Source organism: Alosa alosa, chromosome 4, assembly GCF_017589495.1.
Source record: "Alosa alosa isolate M-15738 ecotype Scorff River chromosome 4, AALO_Geno_1.1, whole genome shotgun sequence".
NCBI classification, from domain to species: domain Eukaryota; kingdom Metazoa; phylum Chordata; class Actinopteri; order Clupeiformes; family Clupeidae; genus Alosa; species Alosa alosa.
The window spans coordinates 5,844,473-5,864,752 of record NC_063192.1 but is presented as its reverse complement, the minus strand read 5'-3'; the positions used below and the strand labels follow the sequence as shown (position 1 = coordinate 5,864,752).

Sequence of the window (20,280 nt, the reverse complement as noted above, 5' to 3'; positions counted from 1 at the left end):
TGTGTTTAGGCTATTTAGGGTGGTAAAAAGAACATTTGCATAATTAGTTATGAGTTAGGTCACGCGATGGCATTGCACCATGCAATGAGTGAGTGTGGTACTCAAGCTGAAATAATGTAAATATTCTGGTGTGGTTCTCCCTTAGGTTAGAGACCATGAAAAAGGCTGTGTTAAGGGGTGCATTCTAATGTTGATCAAAATAGAGGCGTGCTCTGTTTGTGGTTATTTGTGACCCCAAAAAATCCATCATATAATAAATGGTCATTTCAGATTACAAACAATGCTGAAAAGGCTCTTTTTAACCATTGCCTCTTTACCTGACTCTCCCGTGTGTTTGTATGTGTGTATGTGTGTATGTGTGTGTATGACTGTGCTGATTTTATGGCAAGCCTCTGGCGTCCAAGGAATGAACAGTGAGTATTCACTGGCAGTCCTGACACTGCTCATTAGACCCACGCTAGCTCACCAGGGCCCCAAGTCAATGCGTCTCATAGTCCACCCTGTGTGTGGGTGGGTGTATGTGTGGGTGTGTGTGTGGGAACGCACATCCACGCAGAGTCAGACACCGCACAAGAACACACATGGAATGCTGACAACCTTGCTCAGATATACGTTGACATATGTTGACATTATTTCAGCATCCAACACAACACTTTCCCCCGGCTTCAAGCTCCACTGCTAATCATACTAGACTGTATAGCGTACTGTACGTAGTAGGGTGCCACAGACTTGCACATCTTCATGATTAGATGTACATGAAAAGTGCACATGTTGTGGAAGATAAAAACACATAAGACAAAACAAAAAACACACTGCTGTTTTACGTTATCTGTAACTGGCCTTTGAAAATGCCATATATGTAAATTTCACCTTCTTACTCATTTTCTTTTGTTTTTCTACTCTTAGAGGAATATCTGTGTTGGTTTTGTCATTTTTTAAGCCTAAGAAAGGTCAGTACGAGTGAAAACCACCATTAATTTTGCTGCTCATTCATCCCCGTTTTACTATTTTTCCATGCCTGTGCGCTCTTCCCTGTTTACAAGAGCTGATTTGCATGCAGCCTTTGGTCCGAGTCGTAATCTACTATGACTCCTCAATAAGCCCTTGGCACAACAGCGAGATGTTATACGCTGTGACAAACGGCAAGACAGGCTAGGGCATACGAAAGGTCACTGGGGACAAGCGCCTAATGAATGGAAATCCAAATCTTTTCTTTTTTTTCCCTTCCTCCTTTTCTTCACCAAAACGTTAGTTTAATATAAGACCCTAAATGCTTTAATGTTCAAGTTTCCACTTGGTGGGTGACTGCATGCACCCGTGTGTGTGTGTGTGTGTGTGTGTGTGTGTGTGTGTGTGTGTGTGTGTGTGTGTGCACTGGACAACAACTCAATGTTCATATTTCACGGGGCTTTGCATTGGGGTTAAGATGTAACACTGGGGGTTTGTGAAATAAAAGGAAATGCTGAAACCCAAAAGAAAAAAACAGGAATGCTTATCATTCCCAGCATTCCAAGCTGACAGAAAGAGGTTGGTAAGGCAGGGCATGTACCCAGTTGTACCCATACATCCAGTATCCCCATACACCCAGTATCCCCATACACCCAGTGTCCCCATATACCCAGTGCCCCCACATACCCAGATTTATATATATATATATACCCAATGCCCCCATACACCCAGTGTCCCCATATACCCAGATTTATCTATATAATCAGTGTCCCAATAAACCCAGTGTACCCTATGCCAAGCTGTACCCATATACCCAGCTGTACCCATCTACCTGTCTATCTACCCATGCACCCATATCACCAGTTTTACATTGACTGTAGTGCATATCTGGCCACAATTTTGGCCAGATCAGAGCAGGATGTGTGTCATGTGCTGCTATCTGTGTGTGGAAGTGTGTGCTGGGTTCTTCGAAGGGAGTGAAATGAAAGCTCCATATAAGCTTCAGCTGGCTCAGGATCTGGCTGTGCTGCTAATGCTACCTCCTAGTGTGATCTCTCAACAGCTGAGCAGGTAGAGCATAGCATATCAAGCTAGCTTCAAACTCCACAAATGCTAAACCAGACCCTCATCTGAGCCAGAACTGGACATTATCTGACCCACATAGTACCAAGGCGTCACTGGATGAGGAGCTAGCTTTGTCACCACTGCTGCTGCTGCTGCTGCTGTTGCCTGCTGTAGGCTCTGGGTATGTGACAGAGATGCAGTCTGATTGCCCCCTCTCTCACATCTCCAGCCTGGAGAAATGAATTTGCTGTGTCATAGGATGTGAGGAAATGGAGGTAAAATGTGATTGTGTGTCGCTCTGTCGACAGTGACGTGTTGATAAAGGGCAAAAGCCGTGAACTGGCCCTGGGAAATGTTCGCCAGGGTTTAGTGTTGTTGCTAATTAAATTCTATTAACTTCACATTATAACTATTACGCAAAACTTATTGAAAGCGTGCTGGCATTACATAACTGTTCGCTTGCTTTGTTTTATTTGACGTACAAGCAGATCCAGTAGCTCCAGTAGCTCCAGTAGCTCCAGCAGATCCAGTAGCTCCAGTAGCTCCAGTAGCTCCAGTAGAGCTAATGTAGCAAGAAAGCTCCTCCTTGAGGTTTTTGTGTTTTTCAAAAAGGAAAAGGGGGAAAGGGGTGCAGAGATGGTGAATGGATTTTTCCAATGCTGGGGCGCAGTGTGAATTCAGGAGCTGCCATCCTCTGTCTGCCTTACAGCAAAGCATCATGGATCAGCAGTTTGCTCTTCCTGTGCCCTCTCCCCCGGCCACACTGTGAGCCATTCTGAACTTTAAAAATAGGGACTTCACCAAGTGTGCAAAGAAATGCTAAATACTAGGCAGTGTCCTCTTCTTTTTGTCTCTGATACCTTTGCTTCCAGTGTGTTCTTTGTCACTCTCAACGACATGGCTAGAAAGAACTCGTTGGGCTCTGGATTCGTGATACTTTCACGAGTACAATTTTTGTTTCTCTGAGTCTGTGCATATTGTTTAATTTTCCACAGCATTAGTGAATACAATATTCTGCCCAACAGCATGCATTTCTCATGTTTAATCAATTGATGCATGTGTGTATGATGACATACAATGGAAGCAATGCTCACTTTGCAAAGCCCAATCTTCCTAGTGTTAATGTATGCATTCTGAAATTGCATGGCAAATTATGAAGGGCTAGACTTGAAGCCCTCATGACTAGACTTGAACACCTCATATGTGAAGTACATGATGTACATGGTGACATGGTAAGGCATGACGCGCATGGTGTACGTAAGATGTAATGTAAAAACAGATACATTACTTTCACCTTCAGTGATATGGAATAAATGGAATTTTGATTCCACATGATATAGAATACAATAACAACCACACAAGCAGAAAGAAATGTTTTGTAGAATCTTTATTTTTCATATTTTTGTATTTTTGTACAACATGACAATCGTGCTTTATCATATCACACCATTAATACATATCCTGTATATATTATGTTGTAGGCAGTGAAACAGTTAAAAATATACAAAACAATATTATTTCTTACTAGACATAGTTTCTATTTGTATATTAATCAACATTTTTATAATCATTGCCACTTCTTATAATTCTGTAAGATATGTGCTTTAGTTTCTGAGATCAAAATATTATTGCAGAAAACAGCAATTCCTTTAAAACTCTTCAACATTTAGACAGTAACTTCCAATGGATTACAAACATTCACAGATACGTGTTTCACACAGTACAGTTTTACAACAAAGCTCTAGAGAAAACTGTGGTTGAGTTAACTTTATACAAAATTCACAGGACATGTTTCACATCTCATGTAGTGGTTCAGCTCCTCAGAGTAAACACATTTCATTAGACTAAATGCTTTTCACGCACGCACTAGCTGCCGAAGAAGCAAACTATCACCGTCCAAACACACCATGGGAGTTGTCCGTCACATTAAAGCTTTGTGCTTTTGCTTCTCAGTACAGTGTCAGATACAGGAACAGCTAACCAACGTGTAAACTGCTGTCAATCAACCAATGACAGAATTGCCTGATTCATACTTAACATTATACACAGTTTCACTTAAACGCAAAATATTGGTAAATCATTGGGGTAGTTTTTGTTTGTTTGTTTATTTTTCTTTGACTGTGGCGTAAGGCCTTGTCTCCTTATAGAGCTGCTACTGTCAGGAGATATTTGTATCTTAGTCCACATGGTCCTGAGGAGACAGGCATACGTAAACAGGGCTGACTGCTCAGCATTTTTTCCTTTTTTCACTTTGATAGTCAGAGTCCAGATGGTGGCCGTCTCAGGGACAGACCCGGCCCAAACTTGGTCTGGATCCGCTCCATCGCCAGCTGTGCTTTAAGTTCTGGTATCATACGTATTTTTTTTCTATCTCACCCTGTATCTGAATTTACGATTATGAAATATGATTTACCCTGTGCTTTGATGACTACACACCGCATGGCATAGGTAGGTTTTTGCTTGTGTCTGTCTATGATTTGGTCCTTGATCACAACACTTATAGTACAAAACAGCCGAAAAAGAAGTCTAAAAACATCTCGATCGCATACGAGCTCTTTTTTTCTCCCTAAAGGAAAATAAAACAGTAACAGTCTCTGAAAACATATTAAACAACAGATAGTGGGTCACCCAAGGGCTTCTGCAATTATTTTTTTTTGTCTTTGTGCTTCATACTTTCTGAGTGAAGTGGACTAAATGCAAATAGGAGCTTCCTTCTGTAATAGACTCCAGTATTTAGGATTAGGGCTTGGTGTTATTATGTATGATCCCTTATTTTGGTCTTATATCTTCCACTTTCTCATGGATTTTTTTTTTCATTTTCTGTTTTCTCTGTGCTTTTACTCTACTGTGCGGTCCTTAGATAGTGCTTGACTTCATAAGTAGGCCCAAATGCATTGCTATGCAAAAAGTTCTGTGCTTTTTAAATTCACATCACAGTTTTTTTTTTACCACGTTTTCCCATTCTCTCCAGGCAGAGGATGATAAAGTTAATACGGAGTGGGATATTTCATGGACACTGACTCGTTGCTTTGCATTTGTAACACGTGCCAATGCAAACACGCTACACTGGCAGGGCAGGTTTTACAAATGCAAAACAAAAACAAACAAAAAAAAGGAGATAATCAACGCAATTCATCACTATACTGATCACGTATGGCCCCTGGAGGTAGGTGATTCTATTATAAACATGGAAGTCCTTTTTTGTAATGTTCGTCTTTGATCACACTCTCTCAGCACGTGTCTGTGTCTTCACAGGTCTTTAGAGGTTTGCCTCTGCGGTGGCTGGACTGGCAGGATTGGTGGGACTAGTGGGGTTGGTGGGACTTGCGGGGTTGGCAGGGCTGGTCGGATTGCTCGGGTTGGCAGGGCTGGTGGCGGTGGGGCTGGCAGCGGCGGCCGGACTGGCAGCAGCGGTGGGGCTGGCGGCAGTGGCAGCAGCGGTGCCAGTCGGGCTGGTAGCAGGAGCCGGGCTGGCAGGGTTGGCAGCAGGCGTGGCGGCAGCTGTGGCAGCGGCTGCAGTGGTGGCCGTGGTGGTGGTGGTGACAGTGACTTCGGTTGGCTGTTGCTCAGGACCGTTCACCTGGGCCCGCTTCACGGCAGGTGGCTGAAGCATTATTCTGATACGCTGGAGGGGGTACAACAGACAGAGGCACACACACATATGCATCAGTGCACACATGCACACACACACACAAACACACACACGCACAGATACACACAGAGGCATACATACACACACACAAACACACGTTTAGATGGTTTACGAGGACTGAAAGCTGTATAGGAATCAAAACATCTGTGCAAGTAATTAACAGTGCAGAGTACTTCAACTGTTTGTAAATATAGTCCTTATCAGTTAATTGAATTGAATATTAAGTTAATTGTATCTGTGAAGTTAGACGTTTTTTGGAATAAAAAATATGTGTCCTTTCTAAAATTCAGAGGCCTGCCATATAGCAACTGCAATTGGTATTCTAATGGCTGACAAATATGGTTCCAATTTTACTATCATAAATAAATCAAGGGCTTCTATTCTGTACTATTACTGAAACGAGGTTTAGACTAACCCTAGAAATGATTGATTTTTACTATCATCCAAAAAGAAAAAGCCTTAACGATTACTGGAGGAGGGGAAGGCCCACAAAACGAATGCAAGACAAGAACTAGCGTGCATGCATATGGATTTAAATAAAATAAACACCCAACAATTTGTATTTCTTTAAACTCTTTAGTGGCTCATCATAATAGTGTCTTTGTTGGATGCCTGCTGCAGCTACCCAGGCAATAATTTGATATTCTGCTAAATCAATCTTAGTCTTTCTCTAAAGTCAGTCAAAACTCAGAGTAAATTATTAATTGATGCCTAAATGCCAAATAAAAGGTTTTATTTCCACCATCTTCTATATGCAGTACTCATTAAATATATGACTCATTAAAGCCTTCAGTGGCACACCACTTTGATTGCTGTATGTGTTGCCCCACATAGTAATGGACTTAATGGGTAAGTTCATCCCATAATGGGACGCAGAAGGGTTTTGTCTACAGTCTTTGCAGATTACAGAGTACAGAGTTGCTTTATTTGCATGACTAATTGAAGATAGATAGATTAAGATTAATATAACCAATAAGACCACTAAAGAAAGATGTGGGTGTTAACAATAATGCAAATATAGAATGAACAATAGTAAAAACAATAATTAGATGATAGGTGATGTGTGAATGTATTCACTGTCGTGAACCCTAAGCTTCCTCACCTCCTTGTAAGTGCCCTTGAGGCCGAGGAACATGTAGACCATGTATCCAGGGATGAGGAGCATGGAGGACAGAGCCATGAGCCAACCAACTCCCTGGCCCCAGCCCGGGAACACGTAATCACCCATGGTCAGGGGCACCATCTGAACAGCGCTGAACAGGAACACTCCCTGGAAGAATTGAAGTCAAGTCACGTTTAATTTATGGAACGTGATTACAGTTGTACATAGAGCACAATTACAGTTTTGCAAAAACTGCTGCACAAGCCATATACTGCAGTAAAAGTAATATAACAACACAGCCACAATAAAGATGGCTGAAATTGAAACAGGAGGTGGTGACCATGTAGAGTTATTTCAATGTAATTAATCTGCACAATCTCATCCCACATACAGTACAACCATTGGTGAGTAGATCACAGTAGAATATGAATGATTATTCATCAGATTGCATGTGTGCTTGACAATAGGAAGTACACAACAAAAGCACAAACTCAGTATAGTAGCGTAATAGGAATCAGACAAAAATAATTGAGAAAGTTGGAGAAGGCTCATGGATGAAAATAGGAATTGCAAGCTTGCTACTGTGTGTATTAATTCATTAGGTCACATGTGAATATTGGTCCCTTAAGGCCATGGAGAAAAGAAGGCTTAGTAAATCTCCAAACACCATTTTACAAGGGCATTTTATAAGGACTTTCTACACAGCGGTGTGGCAACAAAAATGCAATATCACTGGGGGAAACGAGGGCACTATAAATCGTATGGCAAGTAAATAAGAAAAACGTGTCCCCATATACTATAAGGGAGCAAGAAAATATTTGTCCCTGTATGAAAAAGCTTATAAGTCTACAAGATGATATTTTTAAGATCCTTTCAGCGAATCCATTTAACTCAGTGTTTCCTGCTGACTGGCTGGCTTTGTGGTAATAGATTTTGGAATCCTGTCTACACTAGACCGCAGTCACATTTCGCCCAGAGGAGTATGACATTTGTTTTTTCGCCCATCTCATGACATTTCTTGCAAGACACACATGCACAGATCTTTACAGTGGGCTGGCTAATCCAAAATCAGCCCACTTCTCAAAGAGCCATCTGCCTCTACATCCTCTCTACCCTCATCTACCCTCAGTATGGAAAAGTAGTATGCCTATTTTAAGGTATCACCCTCCTCAAACATACTGAGTCTTCTTGATAAGCACAGTGTCGTGGATCTTTCCCAAATTTGTTCCCAGAAGGAAAAGTCCAGAGAGGTGTACTCACAGCAACGATGAGGGGTGTGAAGAACATCCAACACAACTTCCACCATATGCAGGGTTTGTAGCCGATCATTTCCTCAATATTGTCATAGAACTTGTTTGCACCTGTGTAATGATTAAAAAAAAGCTGTGGTAGGCCTACAGTTCTTACTGTACATTTTCTTCATAATCTTCTTTCTTTTCTACATCTAATTGTTGTTCTCTTAGATTTACCAATAATTAATCATTTTGCACCATAGAAGTCAGTGGTCCATGGTGTCTATCTGTGAAATGCGTACAGGCAAATGCCTATTTTTAGTGAGTTAGAAAGATATTTTATTGAAAGGGATATTTAAGAGGTCATTTTTGGTCAGTAGCTGTGTTAGCCAGATGAATCAGGGTACGTTTGTAGTAGAGGTACCCACCATAGAGCCAGGAGATGGAGATACACTCAAAGAAGACCAGGAAAAGCAGGCACATCCCACTGGCAGAGTAGTAGTCAAATAGCTTGAACACATAGAGGCCTCCCTGCAAACAAGAAATAAGACATCACTTACTAAAAACAAACTATATGTATGTGGTAATGGGGAAAAAAGAATAACCTTTTTGTACACTGTACACTGTATTCATTCCATTATATATTCATTGTAGACAGAGATGACAAAAATGTGGATGTGAGTAACAGGGAACAGGAACGGGTTTTTTTATTGCCAGCAGGCAGTTTTGTGTAAAAATGATTAAGTCAATAAAGGTATGGGTCCATTTTGTTACTGTGGTCTCCATAGAGTAGGTTCACCTGTGTGATGTTGGACAGGCCAATGATGTAGGACACGATGCAGACGCAGGCGATGAAGATCTCCCGCCGTTTCCTCAGGTGCCTGGGAAACTCGTCCACCAGAGCAGTGATGAAACCCTCAACGGTACAGAACTAGAGTCCCAAAAAAACACACATAAAAAGTCAAATAAATATATAAACAGCAACGATAATAATAAATAAATACACAAGGCTGTCTGACAGGACAAATTCAGATACGACAACTTATCACGAGATGGGCACAGTGCTATTATATAAGTGCTCTCTTTTGGAGGCTAGTGCCACATCTCTCGTCCATCTCAATCTCTCCTCGCCTTCACTGGATGTCAAAGGGAATCAAATCAAAGGGTGTTTGTGTTACATGATCACACACGTGCTGGAGACTGAAATGTTGTTTCATTACCGTGTGCCAGAGATACCCCTGAAAATACTCCTCTCTACCTGATTCAAATCTTACTTTTTCTGAAAAAAATCATATCTGTTTTGTGTTGCCATGGTGCAGTCTTTGCTGTGGGTATAGTTTATGAGACGTCAATACAGAATCAGATAAATTAAATGAACAAATGGTATTTTCGGTATCATTTTGATAGATAATTCCCAATGAAAACAGCTGATTACCCCAAGGTTTTTTCTTCTTCGATTTGTTGATTATTACCCAGATGCAGAGTTGTGGTCTAATACTTGCTCATACAAGATATGTAGGGCAATCGAAAGCTGTTCATCTCACAAATCGTATTTTTAAATGCCACCTTTTTGAGAGAGATTAGCCAGCAGAAATGAGCACTGGCATTTAGCAGGGCTCTGTAAAATGGCTCGTACAGTTGGTCTTATCTCCTGCAGAGATACTGTGCACACACAGCCACAGCTAATGACACCCCATCCACCGCAGTGCACAATGTGAGACTCATGGGTTGCACAACCAAACAATGAAGACACAACCAGAGTGACCCATTTATAAATGTCTAAGTAAACGTTCATCCATTACTAACCTGTCACGGTAGCTTAGACTCTCTCTCTGTCATCGTTCTACTGATTAAGTCTCTGCTGACTGCGAGACAGACATAAGCCATAAGATGCGGTGGCTGAGGAACAGCTAGCTATATCATTTCAAATCTAATGTCTACTTGACAAGATTTATACTGTCCTTGCATAACACTTCCATTGTCTGCCCTAAACTGCATTTACAAATGTGTAGTATATTAGCCACCTGGCTACCCAAACAGCATGGAATTGCCATAAATGCATTGGGGCCATTCTGTATCGCATACATAAGGCCAGTGATCACATTGGCACCAAATGAATACACATATATTACACAAACGTCACATTACTATTGACCAAACTATAATGGTCAAAATATTACCTTGTATGACCCGTTAATCAATGGATTAATGGGTCATAACCTGGGTGATCAGTATGAGATCATTCAGAGGCAGGAAAAGTCTCATTGGTCTGAATGTTTGTGCCATTTTATCACTGACTATGTGAAACTCTAAGGATAACCATTTTATCACTGACTATGTGAAACTGACTATCTGAAACTCTAAGGATAACCATTTTATCACATAATTCACATGAACAAAAGGGTCAGAGTGTTTTACGGTATTGTACTGTAAAATATATTGTCAATATATAAGTCTGCCTTTTTTCCTGCTCCTCTGTTTTTGTAGTTCACCATCTGATTGCAGATGGAAGTTGGATATCTAAAACATAACCATATGTACGTATTTAACCATATGTTTAATGTGACCATTTTACCCATGTACACATTAAAAAATGCTCTCAGCCAAGTAATGTCAACTGATGGCTGAAGCTGTTACAACTGTTATGTGAACTCTGGCCTTTAGACGACGTACATATTCTACTTTCAGTGAGATAATTAATAGTGAGAATGAGCAAGATGAAGAAATGAACAAATTAATTGATTCATAGTGGCCAAGGGCTCTGGGGGGCTAATTGAGGTGATTTGAGAAGACGTAAACGGCTTGGGTGCAATTCCTCCACTGACCAGCAGAGGTGCTGTGATGATCATCTTCCAGGCACAAATGGAAATGAGCAGAAGTGTATGTGCTCATGTTTCTGGGACAGAGCATGCATACATTTTCCACATCCTTACCTGACTGTCAATCCCAAGCATGAGGAGCATGGAGAAGAACAAAATGGCCCACAGTGGAGAAATAGGCAGTTGGGTCACAGCTTCTGGGTAAGCCAGGAACGCCAGCCCCGGACCTGCAGAGAAGAACTTTTGTCAGTGATCACTCTCCCTCTCAGCCGTCAAGATGCCTGCTGCAGACACATTTTTCTACTGATGAGGATAGATGCTAAATGAGAAAACATGCATTTTAGGTTATGTATTTTTGTTCTATCCATTTTTCAGCCAAGGTGGTCACAAACTGGTTACTGGTCTCAGCCAGACTGGTCTCTTGGGGGACAATAGGGTCATAGAGGCACAAAGGGGTTTGGTCACCTGAAGCAGCTACATCAGCTATTGATCTCTTAGTGACGTTGGCCATGAATCCAACAATGGAGAAAATGACCAGTCCAGCAAACATGCTTGTGCAGGAGTTGATACAACACACAATGATGGAGTCCCTGCAAGTGGAAAAAGAACCAGGGTTCATAATCAGTGAAAGATGTGACTTCTATCTTGCACTATTTCACAAGTCATCAACAATGCAACATTTTGTACAAATATGCAGATGCTGTTGAATATTAATCTGTAAAGAACACTAAACTCTTAAAAAAACTTTTACGTTGATAAACACTCTTAATTAGGCGTTCAAATGACACATTGTGCACCCTGCACTCAAGGCAACCCTGGCATGATAATGATTTTGTGTCAGCAAGTCTTCCATCAAAGTAACGATTCTGTAACACCAATTAATGTCTTCTTTGATTTTTCAGGTCCTGTCCAGCAGAGTCATTTTGTATTTCGTTCTACTCTGTCAAGTTAAATATCTTGTAACTACCACTACCTTACCTGTGGGTGCTCAACTGTTTACAGGCTATAGCTGTTAACATTATCATTGAACCTTTAAACTGTGTGTGTTCAACTCTGTGACTAAGCAACTGTAAACATTGATATTGAACCTTTTAACAGTGTGTGTTCCATTCTGTGACTAAGCACCTGTAAGCATTTTTATTGAACCTTTCAGCTGTGTGTGTTCAACTCTGTGACTACGTACCTGTAAACATTGTTATTGAACCTTTACACTGCATGTGTTCATCTCTGTGACTACATACCTGTAAACATTGTTATTGAATGGGTTGTAGCTCCCAAGGGCGATCAGTGAGCCCAGACCCAAACCATAGGAGAAGAAAATCTGAGTGGCTGCATCAAGCCACACCTGGTTTAGAAATAAGATAAGTAGAAACAGGTGAGGCAATTTATTTAAGACAACTCTGTGACTAAAGCAACTGTAAAGCATTTTGATATTGAACCTTTTAACAGTGTGTGTTCCATTCTGTGACCTAAGCACCTGTAAGCATTTTTATTGAACCTTTAAACTGTGTGTGTTCAACTCTGTGACTAAGCAACTGTAAACATTGATATTGAACCTTTACACTGCATGTGTTCATCTCTGTGACTACATACCTGTAAACATTTTTATTGAATAAACTGGTGTGTTCAGCTCCCAAGCAACTGTAAACATTGTTATTGAACCTTTTAACAGCATGTGTCCATTCTGTGACTACATACCTGTAAACATTTTTATTGAACCTGTGTTCAACTCTGTGACTAACGCACCTTTCAGTGAGCCCAGACCCAAACATTGTTATTGAACCCATTGTTATTACATGGGTGTTCATCACCCAACATACCTGAGAAATAGAAAGTGAGCCCAGACCCAAACCAGAGGAGAAGAAAATCTGAGTGGCTGCATCAAGCCACACCTGGTTTAGAAATAAGATAAGTAGAAACAGGTGAGGCAATTTATTTAAGAAAAAGACCTCTGACCACTACTGTTGAATGTTTTTTTTTTCCTTCTTTCATCTGTATCAGGGGTTTTGAAACTAGCCTCACCTCGGACTCTTTGAGTTTTTCAAAATCTGGCGTTATGTAAAACAGTATGCCATCCGTGGCCCCGGGCAGAGTGATGCCACGGCAGAAGAGGATGAAGAGCATGAAGTATGGGTACGTGGCCGAGAAGTACACCACCTGCCAAAGCACAATCACCTGGTTAGTGCTCAGGAACACTTCCATTAAGGCTCTTAATTACTAATCACACCACGCTGCTTCTTGATTAGCTTTTTAATCATCCTTGCATGTGATGTACATTTGAGTGGGTGAAACCATATGCAAGGCAAGCTCAGAGGCCTTCAACTTCAACTGCAGTTAATGAGGCCATTCAAACAAATATGTTCATATTATATTCCACTGACTTCAGGAAATGTTTGGCTTATACACCTTCAAATTGAGGCATAAAAATGAAGGATAAAATTGAGGACGATTTGTAAAAAATCATTGTGTGGGCAACGATGAGATGTTATAATTGAGACACCAGTAAGAACAGGACTATGACAGATTGTCTTATGATTCTCGGGGTGGCGTGAATAATTCATGAGGTAATACAAGATGGATTAATATTGCATAACCGTCACCCATACCATGCCAAGTTGGCGCGCAACTGCGCACACACAGGCCAACCCCCACCCATCCACCCCCATTACCTTTCCAGTCCAACTGACACCTTTCCAGATGCAGAAGTACACAAGCACCCAGGCGATGGCCAGTGTGATAGCCAGTGGCACTCTGATCTGTCCTGGTTTTTCCAAGCCATCAGTTAGCTGATGCATGTTGCGTCTGTTGAAAGAGATCAAAGGGCAGAGACACCAGAGAAACTGTGACTTTTGTTTCCTGTCTATGTTTTGTCCCCTTTTACTTATTTTCTGCAGGTGATCATGTATTGCTGTTTTGCTTTGGAAAGAGATTATATGTTAAAGGTCTTACTCCCAAAACTCCACAACAGCACTGGTTAGGTTGGCTGTGTCTACAATGCTGTAGTTGGTGTAACACTTGTCAGTATTCCATTGATTATTGCAAGATTGCCATGGCAGGTCCTGTATGAGAGAGATGCATGGAAACTTTAATATTTAAACAAATGGAGTTTGTCTATTTTTTTTCACAATTTCTTGAAACAGATGTTTGGATTGTGTGGAGGGTTTTGCATCACAAACTTACAGTAGTGAAAGAGTTGTATAGATAGTACAAGGCCCAGGATATGATTACGATGTAGTAGATGTTTAGCCAGAATGAAAGCACTGCAGCTGCAAGGCCAACACCTGCGATTTGAAAAGGACCGGTTATATAGGCTGTAATATATTTTACAAAGCACTGTGCTGTTGATTTTTCTCTCTGAATGATGCACAACATAATGGACTGCATTCCATACAACTTATGCTGTGCAACTGTGACCAATATTACCACAAAAATATTTTGTACCTTTGAACATTGGAGCAAGCTTCCATACTCCAAGTCCACCAATCGATGTGTATTGACCAAGAGAGCATTCCAAAAGAAACAAAGGCATTCCCGCAAAAATGAGCGTTAAAAAATAAGGGATCAAGAAGGCTCCTGCGTAAACAGATGAATTACACGTCAGTGAGAGTAGAAATGAGCAATACATTTAGCATGACATGAGACTGCCTCAGCAAAAATTACTCTGACACAGAAGAGATCCTGATTACACACTGGCAGACAAACAATAAACATTGGTTCGTATCCTACACATGAATAAAAGCAAACAAAACATTTATAGTCATCAAGTATGCTTTTACCAAAAAACACATAAAAACATATTCACCTCCACCATTTTTGCCACAAAGGTAAGGAAATCTCCAAACGTTTCCCAATCCAATGGCATAGCCAACGCACGATAATAAGAAATCAAATTTCCCTCCCCATGTTTCTCGAGCAGGGATATCCGATTTCTTCTCGTCTTTCGCCTCCGCCGTATTTGTCTTATCACTAGTTGATACTTCGTTCAATTCCGTCACAACTTGGCCATCTGAGGCTTTGGTGCCATTTGTCGCCATTTCTCTGGTTTTGGCAGAGGTCCTGGCAGCTGGACGTGAGATTTCAGCACCAGTCCACGTAGACAGCAGCTTCGCGGTTTATGACCAAACCTTTCAACCAACTGTTTTGACAGATTGAAAACCGCACCGTGAGACAGCTCGTCGGTTGCCGTTAACCTAAAACAAGACAATTAAACCCTTAGTTTATTGACAGAGTATCCACTCTTCAAAAAAAACGAGTGACAAGCTATACATACAGTTCTATCCGACAGGGCTGGTGTTCTGAGGAATAGATCCTAAATACTTGGAAGACAGTCGGTCCTTTCATGGGTGGGATTTGCAATCAAACGTCTTAGATTTTATTGACAGACCATTTGTAAAGACTGTGACCGTCAATTTTCTCTTGCACACATGAGCAATATAGCCAATCTCATCTTACTCCTGAGAAAAGAGTTTTTTGCCAAAAACATACATAACAGACAGAGGGAGAGAGCCGATCGCCAGCTTTTGCTATTTATAATCAACAAATAATATTTTGCTCACACAGAATGTCTTCAAGAGAACTGATTCCATCAATTGTTTTAACGCCAAGTGAAAAATCAACATCGGTGTCAAAACTTTATGACAAATGTGCACGCTGAATCATTCCGTTCCGCGCATTTAGAAGCAAAAACAGGATTCGTCCCTATGTCGCATGCAAATAATCATAAAGTGCGATTCATCACAAAATATTGTTATCTTTAAATGCATTCCAATCGTTGTGTGCAAATGTTTTTGCATATGGAAGACTGCAATGTCTTCAAATGCTAAAACAATTATATCGAGTGAGACAAAGGAATGCCCAGAGCGCAAGCTTTACGCACCAGGCTGCAAGGATCCGCTTCAACTGCGGAGCGCCAGACATTCAGCAGTAAATCTTTAATAGTCTCTTTACATTCTGTAATTGTGCATACAATATCGCGAACCACAACTACCACCATTTCCGACCGTTTTCCTTCAATCATCATACTTCAAAGCAATGCTGAACTTATATACTGACTTGAATACCTTGCGTCGCAACTTCCAGCTTCAGCCCAAATCGAAAACAAAAACCCATTTACTTACAACGAATTTTTGATCTCTGCCAGTGGGGTTTGGTTGGCTTCCACGAATTGTGCAATGAGGTATCCGTAGATTCCCCCCAAAGTTGTAAACTTCCAGTGTTACTTGGGACATAAATATATTTTCTTTCCATTAAAAGACTTGGAACAAAACAGTCCTGAGGGATGGCGCGCAAGTGTCTCGCTGCGGGGAGCTGTCCAGGGGCCAGTGGTGCTGAGGTCTTGGCTGGATCTACACGAGAAGAACCAGCTTCGCCCTGCGCGACTGTCTAACATCAACAAGCAGCAGCGTTACAGGGAGCACAATTCCCTACTCCCATCTACATAGCGTCAATGTCATCTGAAAGTCGACCCCCCCACTCCCGCCCTGAAGTACACACCAATACGCACATGCACACACATACATGTATAGTCGATTGACATATTCACCTACAATACCCGATATAGGTTTGTGGTTTCAATATTTCTTATACGTTTATTGTCACGTATTTTCATAGACCCAAAATTTCGTTTCAACTACAATATTAACAATTATCAAAACACCCCAAAGGTACACTTAGTGTCTGAGTACCTTTCTTGAGTAAACATATTATTGTATAGAAAACCAAAATAAGATTATGCAAGATGCAACCACAATCACTGTTTCTGGGAAATATTTGTTGTTTCAGATAAAAATGTTGCTTTTTTATTGATTGAAAACTATGAGGGAGATGGTCTCTCATTGGATGTACCATTGTCTTGGTGAGAAAATGAGCGATTCTCTTTTGAATGGCATTGAAGTTATCAAGAAAAGGTTGTCCTCTTTCTGTTCCACATCCCAGCGGCTCTTTTCAAAGGTTACCAAGGGAACCTAACCTCCTTCAGTTTCCATTATTCTGAAACCTACAAGGAGAAAGGAGACAATTCCAATACCATTTCTGTGCTAGGAGCTGTATACTCTGTATATATTTAATGCAAGGTATTTTATTGTCAGTAAAAAGAACAAGTTATAGTGGCAAGGGATAATATGATTTGCTTAACCACCATCAAAGAGCCATGTGGAATTTGCAGAGAAATTGGGGAGATTAATGTCAGAAATGCTACAGCCTCACACTATGCTGGGGATGGCTGCTCCTTCCATTTTGCCAAGAAGCAGAGGATATGACAGGCGCATGGCTTATTTAATTAGATGGGAGCGTTGTTGCGTTGGGGGTCAGTGCGATAGCCTACAGTGCGAATCTTTCTCTTTTTTTTCTCCCTTGCATCTCACCACTGCTCTTGGTGCGAAGCTGAAATGGCACCAGATGGAGAAGCAACGAGGGGTGAACTAACCTGCTAATGATACAACATAAAACTTAACATTTAAATTCCCATCTGGTTCCCTCTCCCTCTGGACATAGGGCTGTGAGAAACATGCCATGGATTTCTGCACCTGCCATGGAACTGCAAGGGAGCGCGTGGCTGGCTGGTGGCACGGTCACTGGTGACATAATTAAAGGGTGAACTCTGGTCCATTTGCTGCCTAAACTCTGAGATTGTTTTACAGCCAATGGAGTGAAGAGTGATTTAACATCAACCTAAGCATGAACACTCTGAGCTCTGCCTCTCCTCTCTTGCTTTATTAACTAAAGTATATTCCTCCCGGAGGAAAGAAAAATGTATGCGTGTATCACATTTTATTGTGATCACTGTGATTTCAATCACACTTCCACTGAATCCACGGTCACCAAAAATCTAACAGCCAAGTGCCCATTCGGGGGCTTTTCTGATGGCACTTCAGACATAAACATGAGCTTTTTAAGAACACTGAGATGGAGCCGCTTAAAGGATTTTTCTACAGCTACCGTGAGAAATTGGCTGAGGAGGGGGAGATTATAAAATGTGCTTGCCTTTATTAATCTCAAAACATCAAATGAACATACTAACACACACACAGACACACACACACACACCGTGTCCTGGTAGACGAGACAGACGCAATGTTTGCATCATACATCCTAAATATACAGGGGTATACCATTTCCCTGATTCTCTGTTAGGATTACGAATAAACTGATTAACATCATTCATTAATATGCTAATAATGAGCAATCCACATCATTTATTCATATTATTGCTGACTTGTTTTCTTCTAAAATAGAGGGGAGGAAAAACTTTTCCTGCATAATGCAATGATGTGAATGCAGGCAAACTCCTAATTTGGTCGACCAGAGATCAGCAACAAAAAAAGAAGGGGGGAGTGTGTACAAGTGAATAAAGGAAGCACAGCTCATTTGCACCTTTAAATAGGCTACACGCGAGGCGCTATAGGTGTGCAAATATTTATTGTCCTGTGTCGCTGCTTCTTGTCAAAAGCCTGGGATGGCCTCAGTGAGTTTGGAGTGGGTGCTCGAGTCAACTGCATTCCCACACACTAATCACATGCATTAACAGATGATCCAGTTATTATGGGGGAAGGTGGACAAAAACGTCACTCGTGCTACACGGGTCTTAACATGAAGACTTTCTCATCATCTCAGTCATTTGTCAGATTATGTGTGCCATCACTTCTTCCCCCACAATGTGCATGTGTGTGTGTGTGTGTGTGTGTGTGTGTGTGTGTGTGTGTGTTTTGGTGGTGGTGGTTGTTTTCTTGGCCATGATCTTGTGTCAATGCAATATGCAAAGCCCATCTGCTGTATTAGCCTTGTGGTTTTGTCCCATTTTTCCTCTCATGATGCACCATATTTCACTGTTCCAAATAGCAAACTCACTGACCTACCTTCATGACATCTCCATCATCGCCATACAGCACCCCACGGCGGGCAAGGTTGCAGAAAGACGAAGGAAGCAAAGGAAGACAGGAGTGACATAACCTGCCATGCCATCGACAACACTATCAGCCGGACGGTGTGTACATACCGTATGTGCTCTGCAAATGAAAGCACATAACCCCCGATAAACCAGTATGGGGCCACTAAATCGTTTCAAATTTTGTGCAAGTGTTGCTAGGCAACAGCATAATCGGTCTCAGCCTTTCTCCTCTTATATTGGTATGTCTTGTGGGATTGCTCTGTGGAGACCATAGAAAATGTTTAATTAAGTTTTATAGGAACTCCATTTATGTGAATGTTGAGGTTCAGAGGTTCAGATGAAAAATGTATGGCCCAGAAATCATTTTGAAGGAGAAAAAATCCATTTGTGTTTTTCTTCTCAACATGGCGACAGGCAGACCCAATCTCTGCCTCCGCCAGCGCATTTTTTATTTATTTATTTTTTTGCTGTGGGGTTCAGTGCCAGTGGCACTGCTTAAAGTATCAATGGTGCAACATTACCGTTCTCCCCAACATTACAGCCAAGTCTTACTGACCAGTCTCAGATTATATTGCCAGTACTAAAACTCACTGGACTCCACTCACTTTTGCAACTGAAAACAACCCAGAGTATAAATCACAGTTTAGCTGTCTAATGGAAAGGAGGAGGCTGATATGTGCTTTGCGCCAAACATTTGACAGGCAAATGTGTACTGTTATATCACATGCACACAGGCCTGTACGACCTGCAGCAGCATGTGTCAAATTACAAATCACACAGAGAACCGTTGCGAACGTCTCCTGCTCCTGTGTCCTGCTAATCTACCGCACTTGCCTACATCACTATGGAAACTGACTTCTGCCAAGCTGCCCTGTCTGGAAGAGACGCGCAAAGAGTTGCGTCGCAAATTTTGGTCGAGGAGCTATCTCAGCAACACATTCTGGTGCCATGTTCCTCTCTGTTTCCCTATTTTCCCCCCTCTTACTCTCTCTCTCTCACTCTCTTTCTCTCTCTCTCTCTCTTGCTCTCTGTGTTTCTCTGTGTGTGTGTGTCTCCTATCTAGAGCACGGCGTGTTTGTAGCTGTCTATTGAGGACAAAGCCTCAGCAGCCGAGAGCTGAGGAGTCGGTCAGGACTGAAGTCTTCAGTGCATGAGAGGAGATAATCACAAACATGAGCTGTGCTGCAGCATTGCAGTGCACACAGTCAAATGGAAATAATTGGATTTTTTTTGTTTTATTTTCTTGTGTCATTTGTAATGTTCCAAATTTAAACACTAGACATAAAATCAATTAACGAATGTAAACAATTGCAAAATTGCATAATAGATGAATTCAAATAACCTAAAAATAACAATGTTTGCGGGAGGGGGGCGGGGGTGTTTAAAGAAACTAATTATTCCAGTTGAGATACTAAATGACGACACCAGATGTGGACTGATATCAATTTACCACAAATGATCAGATTATCTCAAATCTCAAGTGCTTGATTGCCGAGAACTATGAGCAAATTTAGGAGGTTTTCTGCAGGGTGCACAGTGTGTTACAGTCCTCTGCCACCCATAGCTTAATAGAAATG

The 20,280-nt window shown here is 41.4% G+C and overlaps 1 protein-coding gene across 2 annotated transcripts; it reads right to left on the bottom strand.

The window, feature by feature from the left end:
* Positions 1–3,385: 3,385 nt before the first annotated feature.
* On the bottom strand, positions 3,386–18,779 carry slc6a1a (solute carrier family 6 member 1a). Of its 2 annotated transcripts, none has more exons than XM_048241027.1 (15): positions 18,672–18,779; positions 14,621–15,008; positions 14,260–14,391; positions 13,999–14,099; positions 13,768–13,877; positions 13,488–13,620; positions 12,841–12,975; positions 12,060–12,163; positions 11,284–11,408; positions 10,933–11,045; positions 8,799–8,930; positions 8,428–8,530; positions 8,028–8,128; positions 6,768–6,935; positions 3,386–5,638 (listed from the first exon to the last, which is right to left on the bottom strand). In XM_048241027.1, the coding sequence occupies exons 2-15, from the start codon at positions 14,850–14,852 to the stop codon at positions 5,273–5,275; spliced, it is 2,055 nt and encodes a 684-aa protein (XP_048096984.1). In that variant the 5' UTR covers positions 14,853–15,008; positions 18,672–18,779; the 3' UTR covers positions 3,386–5,272. The 2 variants fall into 2 exon arrangements, with proteins under 2 accessions (XP_048096984.1, XP_048096983.1); XM_048241026.1 differs by lacking the exon at positions 18,672–18,779 and adding an exon at positions 15,936–16,265.
* Positions 18,780–20,280: the final 1,501 nt, after the last annotated feature.

Excerpts from the sequence above, each read along its gene's own strand:
- slc6a1a (XM_048241027.1), bottom strand. The coding sequence starts at position 14,852 with ATGGCGACAAATGGCACCAAAGCCTCAGATGGCCAAGTTGTGACGGAA. Across the intron at positions 13,621-13,767 it reads GCTGTTGTGGAGTTTTGGGA|ACGCAACATGCATCAGCTAA; the intron begins GTAAGACCTTTA and ends CTCTTTCAACAG. Across the intron at positions 5,639-6,767 it reads TCAAGGGCACTTACAAGGAG|CGTATCAGAATAATGCTTCA; the intron begins GTGAGGAAGCTT and ends TACCCCCTCCAG.